The sequence below is a fragment of the Sturnira hondurensis genome, unplaced genomic scaffold (genome assembly GCF_014824575.4).
Source record: "Sturnira hondurensis isolate 20B ecotype Veracruz unplaced genomic scaffold, ASM1482457v3 Scaffold0007401, whole genome shotgun sequence".
Classification (NCBI taxonomy): Eukaryota; Metazoa; Chordata; class Mammalia; order Chiroptera; family Phyllostomidae; genus Sturnira; species Sturnira hondurensis.
The window spans coordinates 7505834-7519007 of NW_028080032.1; the positions used below are offsets into that span (position 1 = coordinate 7505834).

The 13174-nt window shown below is 40.3% G+C and overlaps 1 protein-coding gene across 2 annotated transcripts in view; it reads right to left on the reverse strand.

Moving 5' to 3' along the window:
- The window catches only part of ATRN (attractin), a 167905-nt gene that overhangs the window by 105750 nt on the left and 48981 nt on the right, over nt 1–13174 (reverse strand). For both annotated transcript variants that reach the window (XM_037051735.1, XM_037051734.1), the window contains exons 7-8: nt 1340–1430; nt 179–422 (exon numbers count right to left, since the gene is read on the reverse strand). In XM_037051735.1, coding sequence (XP_036907630.1) covers nt 179–422; nt 1340–1430 — 335 coding nt within the window. The remainder of the gene's footprint in view (nt 1–178; nt 423–1339; nt 1431–13174) is intronic.

A 13174-nucleotide genomic window follows, 5' to 3' on the forward strand; every position in this document is an offset into this window, starting at 1 on the left:
ATACACCACATGGCAGCATCAATAATCTGAATTTCACAACTAACACATAGGTGTTGACTGCATTTCAAGGTAAAGTACTGGGTCAAGGTTAGTTTGAATCCTATTAAAAACTCATAATAATAAGGGTAAAGGTTTTGAATTTGACATTTGAAAAACTCCCTGGAAGAAATAGGCATACCTAAGTCATACTCCTGCACACTGCTGATATAGCCATACAGGGGGCAGTGTCCAAAGAGGACCAGCATGACCACTCGGCTGGTGTTGAGCGTGACGATGTGCGCCGAGTGCCCCACCACCGCGTACTGATCCTTCACTTTAGGGTTCAACAGCACCCACGATTCGTTGTGAATATGAAACACTCTCAACTCATTGGTCACATTCCCTGTTGAATCGATTTTTCCTCCATACATGTAAATTTTATCCTAGGGAGAAAATGGGAAAAAGTTCTAACAACGTCAAAAGGATTAAATCTAAAAACAAAAAAGGAGCAGTTCAAAACCTCAATAGCATTCTTAGCTTAAAAAGTGTTAGTAAAATACACCATTCCGTGAATTACTAGGGAAAAGATGGCAAAAAAATAAAATAAAATAAAGTGTGTTCTATATCTGTAACAATTTCCTGCTTTTCTTGGACTTCCTCATACAAGTTCTTTTACAGTAATAAAATGACTTGGAAAAATAAAGTTGAAAAGTTCCCTCATCCTACCATAAACCACAAAAACAAGGAAATGAAAATGATTATTCAGTTATATTGCAATGTGCTCATTCTTGGCTAACCTTGCTAATGAACATAAATACTAATCTACACCATATTAATTCTAACCATCTAATACCACAATAATAATATCCCAGTACAATTTAAACCCATTATGAATCTGTCCTGTTGTATTTGCTTTAACTTTAACTTCCACTTATACATTAGCCTATTATACAACCCCCATCCCCACATGTAGGAAGTTTTTCCCCAATAAAACTAACACTGCAGTCAAAATCAGAAAGAGAAACCTGAATGGTGCTTATTGGGGGACATGGGAGGAAGCAATGGAGAATTTAATGTTTAACAGCCACAGACGGTTGCAATTTTATAAGATTAAAGGAGTTACAGAGATGGATGGTGGTGATGGTCGCACATTATGAGTGTATTTAATATCACTGAACTGTACACTTAAAAATGGTTAAGATAGTAAATTTCTAAATTACAAGTGATGTGCATTTGACCACAACCAAAAAGATTAGGGAAAAAAAAACATCGAACAGTTTTTTTCGACCACATAATATTATGGTAAAGTCACGATGGAAGAGCTGAGTTTCTAGCTCAGTGAAGGGCGGAGACATTTTACCTGGTGTAATGCTATAGAATGGCCATATCTGACTACCACATCGTTCACAGAACGGTTCAGTGCAAGCCATTCCCTAGAAGCAAGGTCATACCTACAAAACAAACAGAGCATTATTTTCACCCAAATGACAGACCAGAATATCTTGTACTCTTTTATTTGTGACATAATCCAGTTTGGAGATGCTTACTGCATCTGCTATGCATACAGGGAGGTGCCTCGGCAAACAAACCTAACACCTGGGCCTACCCATAGACGAGAACTCAGAAAGGGGGCCTGGGCTGCACAGCCCTGAGACAGGAAAGAAGTCCATCTATGGGCAATTTCTAATGCTTCCTGAAAACCTCTTCTACACACATTCTAAATAACTTGAAGGTTGCATTGTATGCAAGCAACTTAAACTTTTATTATCATAACTCATCTTTTATTTAATCACATAAAATTGAAGACAGGTACTCAAAGGGGAATGACGGTAAAAGAAAATTCCTAACTCTCCCTTTAGTTTTTAAAAATTCTCACCTAAGGAGATGATTATTGATTTGAGAAAGAGGAAGCGGGAGAGAGACAAATAGACATTGACTGGTTTCCTCCTGTACACAGCCCAACTGGGGCTCAAACCTGCAACCTAGGTGTGTGCTCTGACCAGGGATTGAACTGGCAACCTTTCTGGTGTGTAGGAAGATGCTCCCACCAAGCAACCTAGCCGTGTCTCTCCCTTTTATCTAATTCGTTTTTAAAAATTCATATTTTTAAGAAAGCTGTAATATCATTATAGCATTTTAATTATACTATGAATACATTTTATACAAAAAAAAAGCCAAAAAGAAAATCATCTATATTCTTGCTTTTGCCACTTATTCCCATTCACTACCTTAGAATATTCACTTTTAGTTTGTCTTTGAGGAAAATATCACTCTACTATTTTCACCCTGGCTGGTGTGGCTCAGTTGGCTGGGTGTCGTCCCACAGAAAGGTTGCTGGTTTGACTCCCAGTCAGGGCAATGCCTGGGTTGTGGATTCAGTCCCTGGCTGGGCCCTGAGTGGAAGGCAAGCAGTCAGTGTTTCTCTCTCACATCGATGTTTGTCTCCCTCTCTCCTTCTCTTCTCCTGTCTATAAAAATAAATAATAAAGTTTAAAAATAAAAAGAATATACTATATTATTTTTATTAAAATCAGAATATTCACCATAAAGGATGTAACCAATGCAAAATATAAAGAGCTAAAATCTTAACAATGATCTCACATTTTATCACCTAAAAATGACTATCACTAAGTAAACACTATCCCACACATTTTTCTATTTATGCAAACAGAAAAACACAGTGACACTGCAGGTGTACACACAGGGGATCATGCTTCAGAGGGTAAGTTTAATAAACAGTGTCAGTTTTAACTTTTATATAATGTAACTTAAAAAATCAAAGGGAAACCAATGCTATTGTTATACTCTAAATGTTTACTTACTTTATAAGTTTCCCTGAATAATCGAAGATTTTTTAATTATGCAAACCATTACTATAGGTAAACGAGAAGATGCAAGAAAGTTTTATCACAACTTAATATAAAAAAGGAAAACAAGTGTCCATCAATATAAAATGGATTAATAAATCATAGGATATCTATATAATAGAATAATTATACATAGTGAAAAGTAAATATACTCAAGTAACATATTACCAACATAACCCTCAAAACAATGTAAAGTTAAAAAGTGAACTACAGCCCTGGCTGGTGTAGCTCAGTGGATTGAGCACAGGCCTGTGAAGCAAAGGGTCTCTGGTTCAATTCCCAGTCAGGGCACATGCCTGGGTTGCAGGCCAGGTCCCCAAGAGGGGACAGACACATGAGAAGCAACCATACATTGATGTTTCTCTCCCACTTTCTCCTTCCTGTCCCCTCTCTCTAAAAATAAATAAATATTTTTTAAAAAACAACTACAGAATACTGTTTCTATAAAGACTAAAAACAGAAACTTCATTAATTCTACTTCATAGTCATAGAGACTTCAAGTGTAAAACTATGTATGTGAACACCCAACACCACAAAATCAGGACACTAATTATCTCTGGGATTCTGGGGGGCATGCAGGGGTCTAATAACTATATTAACAATGTTTTACTTCTTAACCTGGGTAGTAAATACATTCGTATTCATTGTTTTTCACTCAACCGTTCCTTTTGTCTTAAGTATTACATACATAATCTGAAACCAATTTAACAAAATGGTGACTTTGGAGGGTCAGTGGAGATGGAAGAGAGTGTATGGGGGATAAATGGTGATGAGGAAAACAATAGCACTAAATAAATAAATAAATTGTGACACTTCTTAAAAATGAAGATCACTTAAGACCACAGCACCTATGATTTTATGTACTGTTTGAATATTTTACATTTTTTTAAATACATGAAAAGTTTAGGACTTCTGCCAAGATGGAGGCTTAGGTGGAAACACTGTGCCTTCTCCCACAACCAAGTTTGAATACAACAAAGGTTTAGTAAACAAAGATGCAGCCAAAGAACAGAAAACTGAACTATACGGAAGTCCAACAACAACAAACCGTTCAACTGGGACCGGTAAGAGGGGCGGATGGAGCAGCAGAGCAGGGTCAGGCAGGAAAGATCCCCAGACCCCAAGCACACAGGCAGCCAGGGTAGCAGCGCGGACCCAGTTAGGGTGCGGGGCAGGCTGACCGAGGTCACACATTCGCACACAGATAAACCAGCAGAGGAGTGAGTAATGAGACGGACCGCGCAGGCCCCAGCGGGCGAACCCAGTGAGGGCACAAGGTGGCAGGCTGACCACGGTCGCACATTCGCGCACAGTGGGACGAACTGCACGGGCCCCGGTGGTGGCGAGAGGCAGCAGAGGGGACCGCCATTGCTTTCCTTTGACTCTTCCCCCACATACAGCGTCACAACCCAGCGACTGGGTCACCCGGCCCTGGTGAACACCTAGGGCTCTGCTCCTCATATATAACAAGCGCAAACAGACCAAAATATTATGGCTCAAGAACAACTCAAAGCCCCAGAGCTGATAACTCTAAGCGACTAAGAAATAGCAAACCTCTCAGATGCACAGTTCAAGACACTGTTTATCAGGATGCTCATAGAACTGGTTGATTATAGTCACAAATTAGAGGAACATATGAAGGCTAAACTAATTGAAATAAAGGGAAATGCACATGAAACCAACAGTGATGGAAAGGAAACTGGGACTCACATCAATGGAATGGACCAGAAGGAAGAAAGAAACATCCAACCAGAAAAGAATGAAGAAACAAGAATTCAAAAAAATGAGGAGAGGCTTAGGAACCTCCAGGACATCTTTAAACATTCCAACATCCGAATTATAGGGGTACCAGAAGGGGAAAAGAAACAGCCACGAGTGGAACACTTATTTGAACAAATAATAAAGGAGAACTTCCCCAGTCTGGCAAAGGAAATAGACTTCCAGGAAGTCCAGGAAGCTCAGAGAATCCCAGAGAAGTTGGACTCGAGGAGGAACACACCAAGGCACATCATCATTACATTACCCAAGATTAAAATGAAGGAGAGAATCCTAGAAGCAGCAAGAGATAAGGGGACAGTCACCTACAAAGGAGTACCCATCAGACTGTCAGCGGATTTCTCAAAAGAGACCTTACAGGCAAGAAAGGGCTGGAAAGAAGTATTCCAAGTCATGAAATCCAAAGACCTACATTCAAGACTGCTCTATCCAGCAAAGCTTTCATTTAGAATGGAAGGACAGATAAAGTGCTTCCCGGATAAGGTCAAGTTCAAGGAGTTCATCACCAAGCCCTTATTATACGAAATGTTAAAGGGACTTATATAAGACAAAGAAGGTGAAAAATATGAACAGTGAAAGGACAGCAAACTCACAGTTATCAACAACCACACCTAAAACAAAAGCAAACCAAGAGGACAGCTAGATCAGGAGTGGAACCATAGTAAAGAAAGACACATGAAGGGTTAGCAACAGGGGAGTGGGAGGAGGAGAAGGGGGGAGAAGGCACAGAAAATAGCATAGATGGTAGGTAGAAAATAGGAGGAGGGCGAGAATAGTGGGGGAAATATAGAATCTAATGAACTTGAGACACGTGGTCATAAACTAAAGGGGAATGGAAGGGGAGGGGGTGTGCAGGGTGGAGGGGAATGAAGGGGAGGAATAGAATAACTGTAATGGTATAATCAATAAAATATATTTAAAAAATAAAAATAAATACATGAAAAGTTTAAAGGTTCAATTCACTTTAGTTTTTAAGTTATATACAATTTTATTTTGGGCAGAATCCACTCACTCCCTGCTTTGAAAGTTGACAACTCTAGCACTTACACTTCCTCCCATTTCTTCTGCCAATCTCTGTCATATAATTTTTACTGTCCAGGCTCATAACATTCATAACCCATTCTATAACTGTAATTCCGTAGTGTAGTACTAGGTGTATATGGTAGCTGAATCAATCTCTTTACAGTTCTCTTACCACAACTTCTCTTTCTCGAGTCTCTAACTCCTAACTGGCTGGATTTCACTGTCAAGTAGCCTTTTTCTAGTTGAGTTCACATGTACCATCTTTTGCCATGTATAATGCATACTTTTTTGTCCACATTTTTTAGGGAAAAACACATGGGTAGTCCTTGAAATACCTTGTAGCGGTTTGTAATTATTTGTTACATAAAATTTCTTGTACCATAATATGTCCAAAAATAAATGCTAAAATTCCTTTTTAATACAAAAAAGTATCTAAATATAAATAAATAAATAATTGAATTAAAAAATTAAGGCAAAAGATTTTTTCCCCTGAAAGTCTGGGCCAAAAATAATGGGTGCACATTATACGCAGCAAAATGCAGTGCCCCCTTCTTTAAATTCTTTCGTGTTCAAGAAGAGTATCCGCTTGCTAGCCCTACAATCGAATGACACTTTGGCTGCTCTTAATAGTCTTGAGCCAACTTTTCTTTCCTTCAGAAATTTGCAGATACTGCTCCCATGAATGCTGGTATTAAATGTTGCTATGGAGAAGTCTGAGACAAGTATGATCCCCCCCACACCCTTTTATGTGGTTCGCTTTTCTGCTTAGAAACCTGGAGAAGTCTCAATCATTCTCTTTGTCTCTCCCTGGCCCTCTTCCCCCTCCTTCCCTCCCTCTCCCTCTCTATTTTTTCTCACTACTTTTAAAAACACAGTATTATACTTTACTTTAGGTTAAAAAATAACTTAAAACTACCCAAGAAAATGGTTTTACAGAACTGACTGAGTATCACTGCAATAGTTTTGTTGAGTTCCGATTATGGAAGGTCCTTTCTGAGAAGGACTACTATGGCTTCTGAAAACATATTTACACCTAATATTCAAGCCAGAGGCCTGTTTATGTCAATGTGAAAGAGGGAAAAGAAACAGAAGGAACACAGAAACGAGTCTCCAGATGATTCAATCCATAATTCTCTCAGAGGACATAGAGGGTGTTCCACCTGCATTTTAATGCATTTTGCTCCTTCTTAGTCAAGGACACTTCAGCCCAAGAGTTTACTGGAGGCACTAAGGGGCGGGCAGGACCCAATGACTCAGCTAAAATAAACTGCCAAAAGATACTTAGGTAACAGGCTCTCCTTTCCAAAACCCAGAGAAGCAAATGCAAGACAAGTGCATTATTGATGCAATAAAACATGAGAAATTTCAGGGACCAAATAAATGCTCCTTCTTCTGGAGCTGAGTCCACAATAACGGAATACTGAACCACTAGTTCTAAGACCTGAACAAGCAGATAAACAAACTTCAGGAATTCAGAAACTGGTGTGTTCCACAGAGCTCCTGCCATGCCTCTCACAAACTCTTCCTGGTTGCCTGGCAAAGCAATGACCACCATGCCACAGGGCACATGCTCCACCACCCACAGTGGCCTGGTATTCAGTCATAGTGTCTGGCCATCCAAAGACCACAAGGGCTTTGTAGAGACTGGGCAGGACCCCTGCCAGCATGAGGCACAGAACTACCTGAGGCTTTTCACCCAGTAATTTGTCCTTTATTTTAAAAGTTCAAGCCCTGGCTGGTGTAGCTCAGTGGATTGAGCGCGGGCCTGTGAACCACACGATCTCGGTTTGATTCCCAGTCAGGGCACATGCCTGGGTTGCAGGCCAGTTCCTGGTTCCCGGCAGGGGACGCTCGAGAGGCAACCATATATTGATTATTTCTCTCCCTCTCTCCTTCCCTTTCCCTCTAAAGATAAATAAATAAAATCTTTTTTAAAAAGTTCAATTATTTGCTCAAAACGGGTCTTATTGCTGAATATCAAATTTTCCTAACACATCTTATACTATTTCAATCCTTTTGTTGTTTGTTAGGTTCTTTTCTTCGGTGCCAGTGTTTACCTTTATACTGGATCTTCTGTGTTCCTTTTTTTTTTTTTTTTGCTTTTCTCTATTTTAACCTTTTTATCTGTATTCATTGGAATCACATCTGTCTGTTAAGCTGTAATTCTATTTTTGTTCTAGTTTTTGGTGTACAAATTTAGTTGTATTTCTTTAGGTGTGTAATCTCCAACTTTATCTCGTTCTGTTATTATTTTCTTGTCTTTGATCCTGTTTTTCTGAATCCAAATTCTCATTGAGTTAACCTACAAAACAAAGGAGTTGGAAGGAATCTCCTTCTGTTCTTTCTTTTTTTTTTTAAAGATTTTATTAATTTATCTTTAGAGGGAAAGGGAAGGAGAGAAGAAGAGAAATATCAATGTGTGGTTGCCTCTCGTGGGTCCCCTGCTGGGAACTGGCCTGCAACCCAGGCATGTGCCCTGACTGGGAATTGAACCGCAATCGTGTGGTTCGCAGGCCCGCACTCAATCCACTGAGCTACTCGAGCCAGGGCTCCTTCTGTTCTTTCAAGTTACTCTTCCTCAATGATTGGTTCTTGTCAGCTTTTCCACATCATTCTTCCTTCCTCTTTTGTTTTTTCATCATGGAATACTTGCATCAGCTACACTTCTTTCATCTTATTTGCAGTTTGACACTGTTCTCCAGACATTTTATTTGCAAGGTGTGTGCTGATTTCATAGCTCTTTCCCCACTGTATCTAAGACAAGTTTCTCTCTCCATACTACTGGCATCAGTGCCAGGGCTGGTATTTTATGTTCTGTCTACTTTCCTGAAGTCTGAGGAAAGGCTGGGGCTCAGGTCTTTCAGAAAAAACTACACAGACTCTCCCCTCCTCTGAGATTTTAGGTGTCTTACCCCAGTGTTCAAAGTGCATCCCAGATTAAATAGAAGCCATGACTTCTGGGCAGAGAGAAAGTTGGTCACTTGATCAATTTCCTCCTTCTTCACCCAATCTTTCCCAGCAACTATTTCTCCTACTCTTCAGTTAAAACAGAATGATGCCCACTCAGTCTTCCTCCTTCTAGATTTGAGGCTATTGGTGAGCACTTGCAGAATCTTGCCCAGTGGTTTCTGTGGGGGACAGAAGGGGGTCTGGTCTGTCTTGCTGTTTCCCGTGAGTGTGTTTTAAAGTTTACTGGATTAGGCGATACTTCTTTCCTTATTTGGTTCCCTTAACTTACTATTTTTTAAAAACTTTTTAGGCCCTGGCTGGTGTAGCTCAATGGATTGAGTGCAGGCCTGCGAACCAAAGGATCTCAGTTTGATTCCGTCAGGGCACATGCCTGGGTTATAGGCCAGCTCCTCGAAGGGGACACATGAGAGGGAACCATACTGATATTTCTCTCCCTCTCTCCTTCCCTTCCCCTCTAAAGATAAAAAAATTTTTTAAAAAAACTTTTTAGAAAACTCTTTTGCTCAAGTGAAAGAAATTCAGTGATGAAGTTTCAATCAGAAGTCTTAACCCATAAAACCAAGGCCAATTGTTTTGCAAAAGGACCCTTGGGTGACATAAAATGGGAACTGCTTTTGAGTGCAACTGAAAAGTTTTGGGTTAACAGGGTTGTGGAGAAAAGAGAGTAAGAGCAATTCCGGAACTATATGAGTACAGATGATGATACATCTATAATCTAAATTCTAGAATTACTTCTAAAAGGAGTTACTATGTTATTTTCACCAGTTAGTAAAAATTTATTTTAAAAAAATTTTTTAAAGATCCAATTCTTTTTTTTAAATTAGTTAATTTATTTATCTTTAGAAGGGAAGGGAAGGGAAGGGAAGGAGAGAGGGAGAGAAATATCAATGTATGGTTGCTTCTCATGCATCCCCTGCTGGAAACTGGCCTGCAACCCAGACATGTGCCCTAATGGGGAATTGAACGGTGATCTTTTGGTTCACAGGCCCATGCTCAATCCACTGAGCTACACCAGCCAGGGCTTTATATTTGAAATTTTATTAATATGTACACAAAATACATAAGGCTATAAAAATCATATTTTGATCAAGCAGAAAAGAAATGTTAGTCTATAAAACAAAGGTGGTTCATGAGGAACACAAAATGAAAGCAATAGGTGACATTAATATTTCCAGGAACAAGTACTTGTGACCAGTAAACAACACGTGCTTCAGCTGTGCAGGCCCCTGCACATGCAGATTCTTTCATTCGACCACAGTTCAACTGACCTGTGCAGTTCAACTGACCTGTGCAGTTCAACCGACCGGTGTAGCTCAATACTGCTCAGGCGTTAACTAACTCCAAGGTTGGGAACCCAGGCATGCAGAGGGCCGACTGTAGTTACATGCAGATTTCTGACTGTGTGGGAGGTCAGCGCCCCAACCCCCACATTATTTTCCAGGGTCAACCATAATTCACTTACTCTTCCATTCATTTGATAAACACCTATTTGAGTATGTTCTATGAGCTAAGCCCTGACTTGAGTGAGTAAACAAGATCCTAATCTTGGAGAACTTATAATGGAATAGGCAGAAAATAAGCAAGTACAGTAACGGGCACAAATAGAATGAAAAATTACGAACACTGCTCTAAAGAAATGAGAACTGTGAAAATGGGCAGGGAAAACCTATCTGAACCGAATGGTCAGGGAGGAGCTCTCTGTGAGAGTTAAAACTGTGACCTAAATGGTAACAGGACATCCCCCTGAGGTAGGAGAGCAGGAATACAGTAGACAGAGGGACTGTGAGCCTGCAGGCCCTTAGTCAGTAACTCACGTGGTGAATTTTAAATCAAGAAAGAAGGCTCGTGCAGCAGGACTACAGCAAATAAGACAGGAGGGGAACAAGTTGAGTCTGGGCAAGCAAGCAACGGTCTGATCACATGTAGACCCATTAAGTTCGATGGGAAGCCACTGATGGGTTTTAAGAAGGTAATAAATGATATGATTAACACTTTAAAAAAATCATCCCAGTTGTCCAACTGGTATGGCTCATTTGGTTAGGTGTCGTCCTGAAAAGTGAATAGTTGCCAGTGTGATTCCCGGTCAGGACACATGTCTGGGTTGTGGCTTGGTCCCGTTTCAGAGAGTATGAGAGGCAAATGATCGATGTTTCTTTATCGCATTGATGTTTCTTTACCTCTCCCTTCCCCATCTCTAAAAATAAACAAATAAAATCTTTACCAGTTGATATCTAGAAACTTATGGGAAACTTATGATATTCCAGAAACTATGGGAGTAAGAGGAATGAACGCAAACAGATAGACTTCATAGGAATCTGCTATTGAAGCCAAGGTGAGAGATAATGGCAGGCTGGTGACAGGGAAAAAAGAATGAATATGACATGTATTTGGTGGCAGCGTGATATGAGTTTATGATCTGAGAGGATGAAGGAGAGGAAATACCAAAATGACTCCCAGATTTCTTGCTTTGAGATGGGAAGAGGATGTCAGGTACAAGGGTAAATTACGTAAATGGTAGAATGTATGACTCTTACAGAATCTAGCATAACAACAGAAGAAAGAATCACTTTTACATCCTTATTTTTACTTTTACTTCTCAGGGTGGCGGCACTAGGAGAAGCTGTCAGGTGGTTATACTGGGGACAGAATTTAAAAGCAGACCCAACAAGCAGGCAGACATTGGGTGGTGCCCACGATCATTCATAGCCACGCCTCCTGACCTTCAGATCCACGTGACAACCTCCGTTTGAGTGTGCCCTTTCAATCAATGTAATATGGCAAAGATGATGATCTGCCACTTCTGTGACATCCATCCTATCTGCTAGCAGATAGTCTAGAAACTCTCCTTGTGCCCAAAGTAAGCAGCCATTCTGGGGAAGCCCAAGTGATACAGAACTGTAGTGGTTTCTAAGCATTAAGCGCGGCTCTAGTCAACAGTGAGCAAGGAGCACAGCCAGCAGGCCTACAACCACAAGAAAACTGAATTCTGCCCACAATCTGAGTGAGGGCGGAAGTGGATTTTTCACCAGCTGAGCCTACACATGAGAACACAGGCCAGGTCGCATCTTGACAGCACAAGACTCAGTTAAGCTCTGCCTGGGCTGCAGATGAACAGAAACTATGGGGTGATAAATGTATGTTGTTTTAAGCGGCTAAGATTGTGGTAATTTTTACGAAGCAATAACTAATACACATACCAATTTAGAATGTGGAAAAACAAGAAGCGAAAGATGACTCCAAAATTTTGGGCTTCAGCAAATAGAAGCATGGAGCAGTCACTGACCAAAGGACACTGGGGCAAGAACGGGCTGGGGGAAAGACCAGTCCTGGACACACTGAGTTTAAGATGCCTGTGAGCCAAAAGATGGAGATGTCAAATAAAGATGTGAAGATATGGGTTCTGGTGAAAAGTCCAGGGTGCAGATATAAATTTGGGAGTCATAGCTGAAGAACCAAGATATTACATGAGATGACAAAGACAGTGAATATACATTCTCACAGAAGGTGGACCAAAGGCTAAGTCCACGGGCACATCATCGTTCACAGGTCAGCTATCAAAGAACCAGCTAAGGAGGCTGAGAAGGAATAGTACCAAGAGACTGTGGTATTCTGGAAGCCAAGTGCAGAAAGTGTTGAAAAGAGGGAGAAGGGAATGGCTATATCACATGTTGGGGAAAGATCAAGTAAGGTGAGATTAAGACTTTAAAATTTAAGATTCAGCTCTTCAGTCACACGAGCCACATTTCAAGTGCTCAATAACCGTATGTGGCTAGTGACATGACAGTGTAAGTATAGAACATTTCCACCGTAACCAAAACAGAAACTGCCTACTGGACAGCTCCGATGTACAGAGACAGGAGACACGATAAATGAGCACAGAGGTGGGTGATGGCTCAACGTGGTGCTGGAGGTTTGCACAAGTCCTCGTGGTAACCTCTAGCTTTCAAAATAGAAACAGGAAGCAAGGCCATGAGCTGAGAAGAGAGAGAGGAGAAAATGTACTGAAGATTTAAAAACAGAAAAGACAGTATTTATTTGTGTTCTGATATTTATTATTTCTTTCCTTCTACTGACTTTGGGCTTTGTTTGCTCCCCCTACCTCAGTTCCTTTAAGTGTAAAGTTAGATTATTTGAGTTTTTTCTTGTTTCCTGAGGTAGGCCTGTAATGCTACGAATTTCCCTCTTAGGCCTGCTTTTGCTGTGTTGCATAGATTTTGGATTGCTGTGTTCTTATTTTCATTAGTTTCAAGGTAACTTGGTTTCTTTCTTGATCTCACTGTTAGTCTATCCACTGTTTAGTAGCATGTTATCTAGCCTCCGTGACTTTGTGTGTTTTTCAGTGTTTTTCCCCCTGTGGTTGATTTCTAGCTTCAAACCATAATGGTCAGAGAAGATGCTTGATATGATTTCAATTTTCTTAATTTATTGAGATTTGTTTTGGGTCCTAACATGTGGTCTATCCTAGAAAACGTTCCATGTGCACTTGAAAAGTATGTATATTCTGCTGCTTAGGGGTGAAATGCTCTGAAGAAATAAATTAAACCAATCTGATCTAGTGT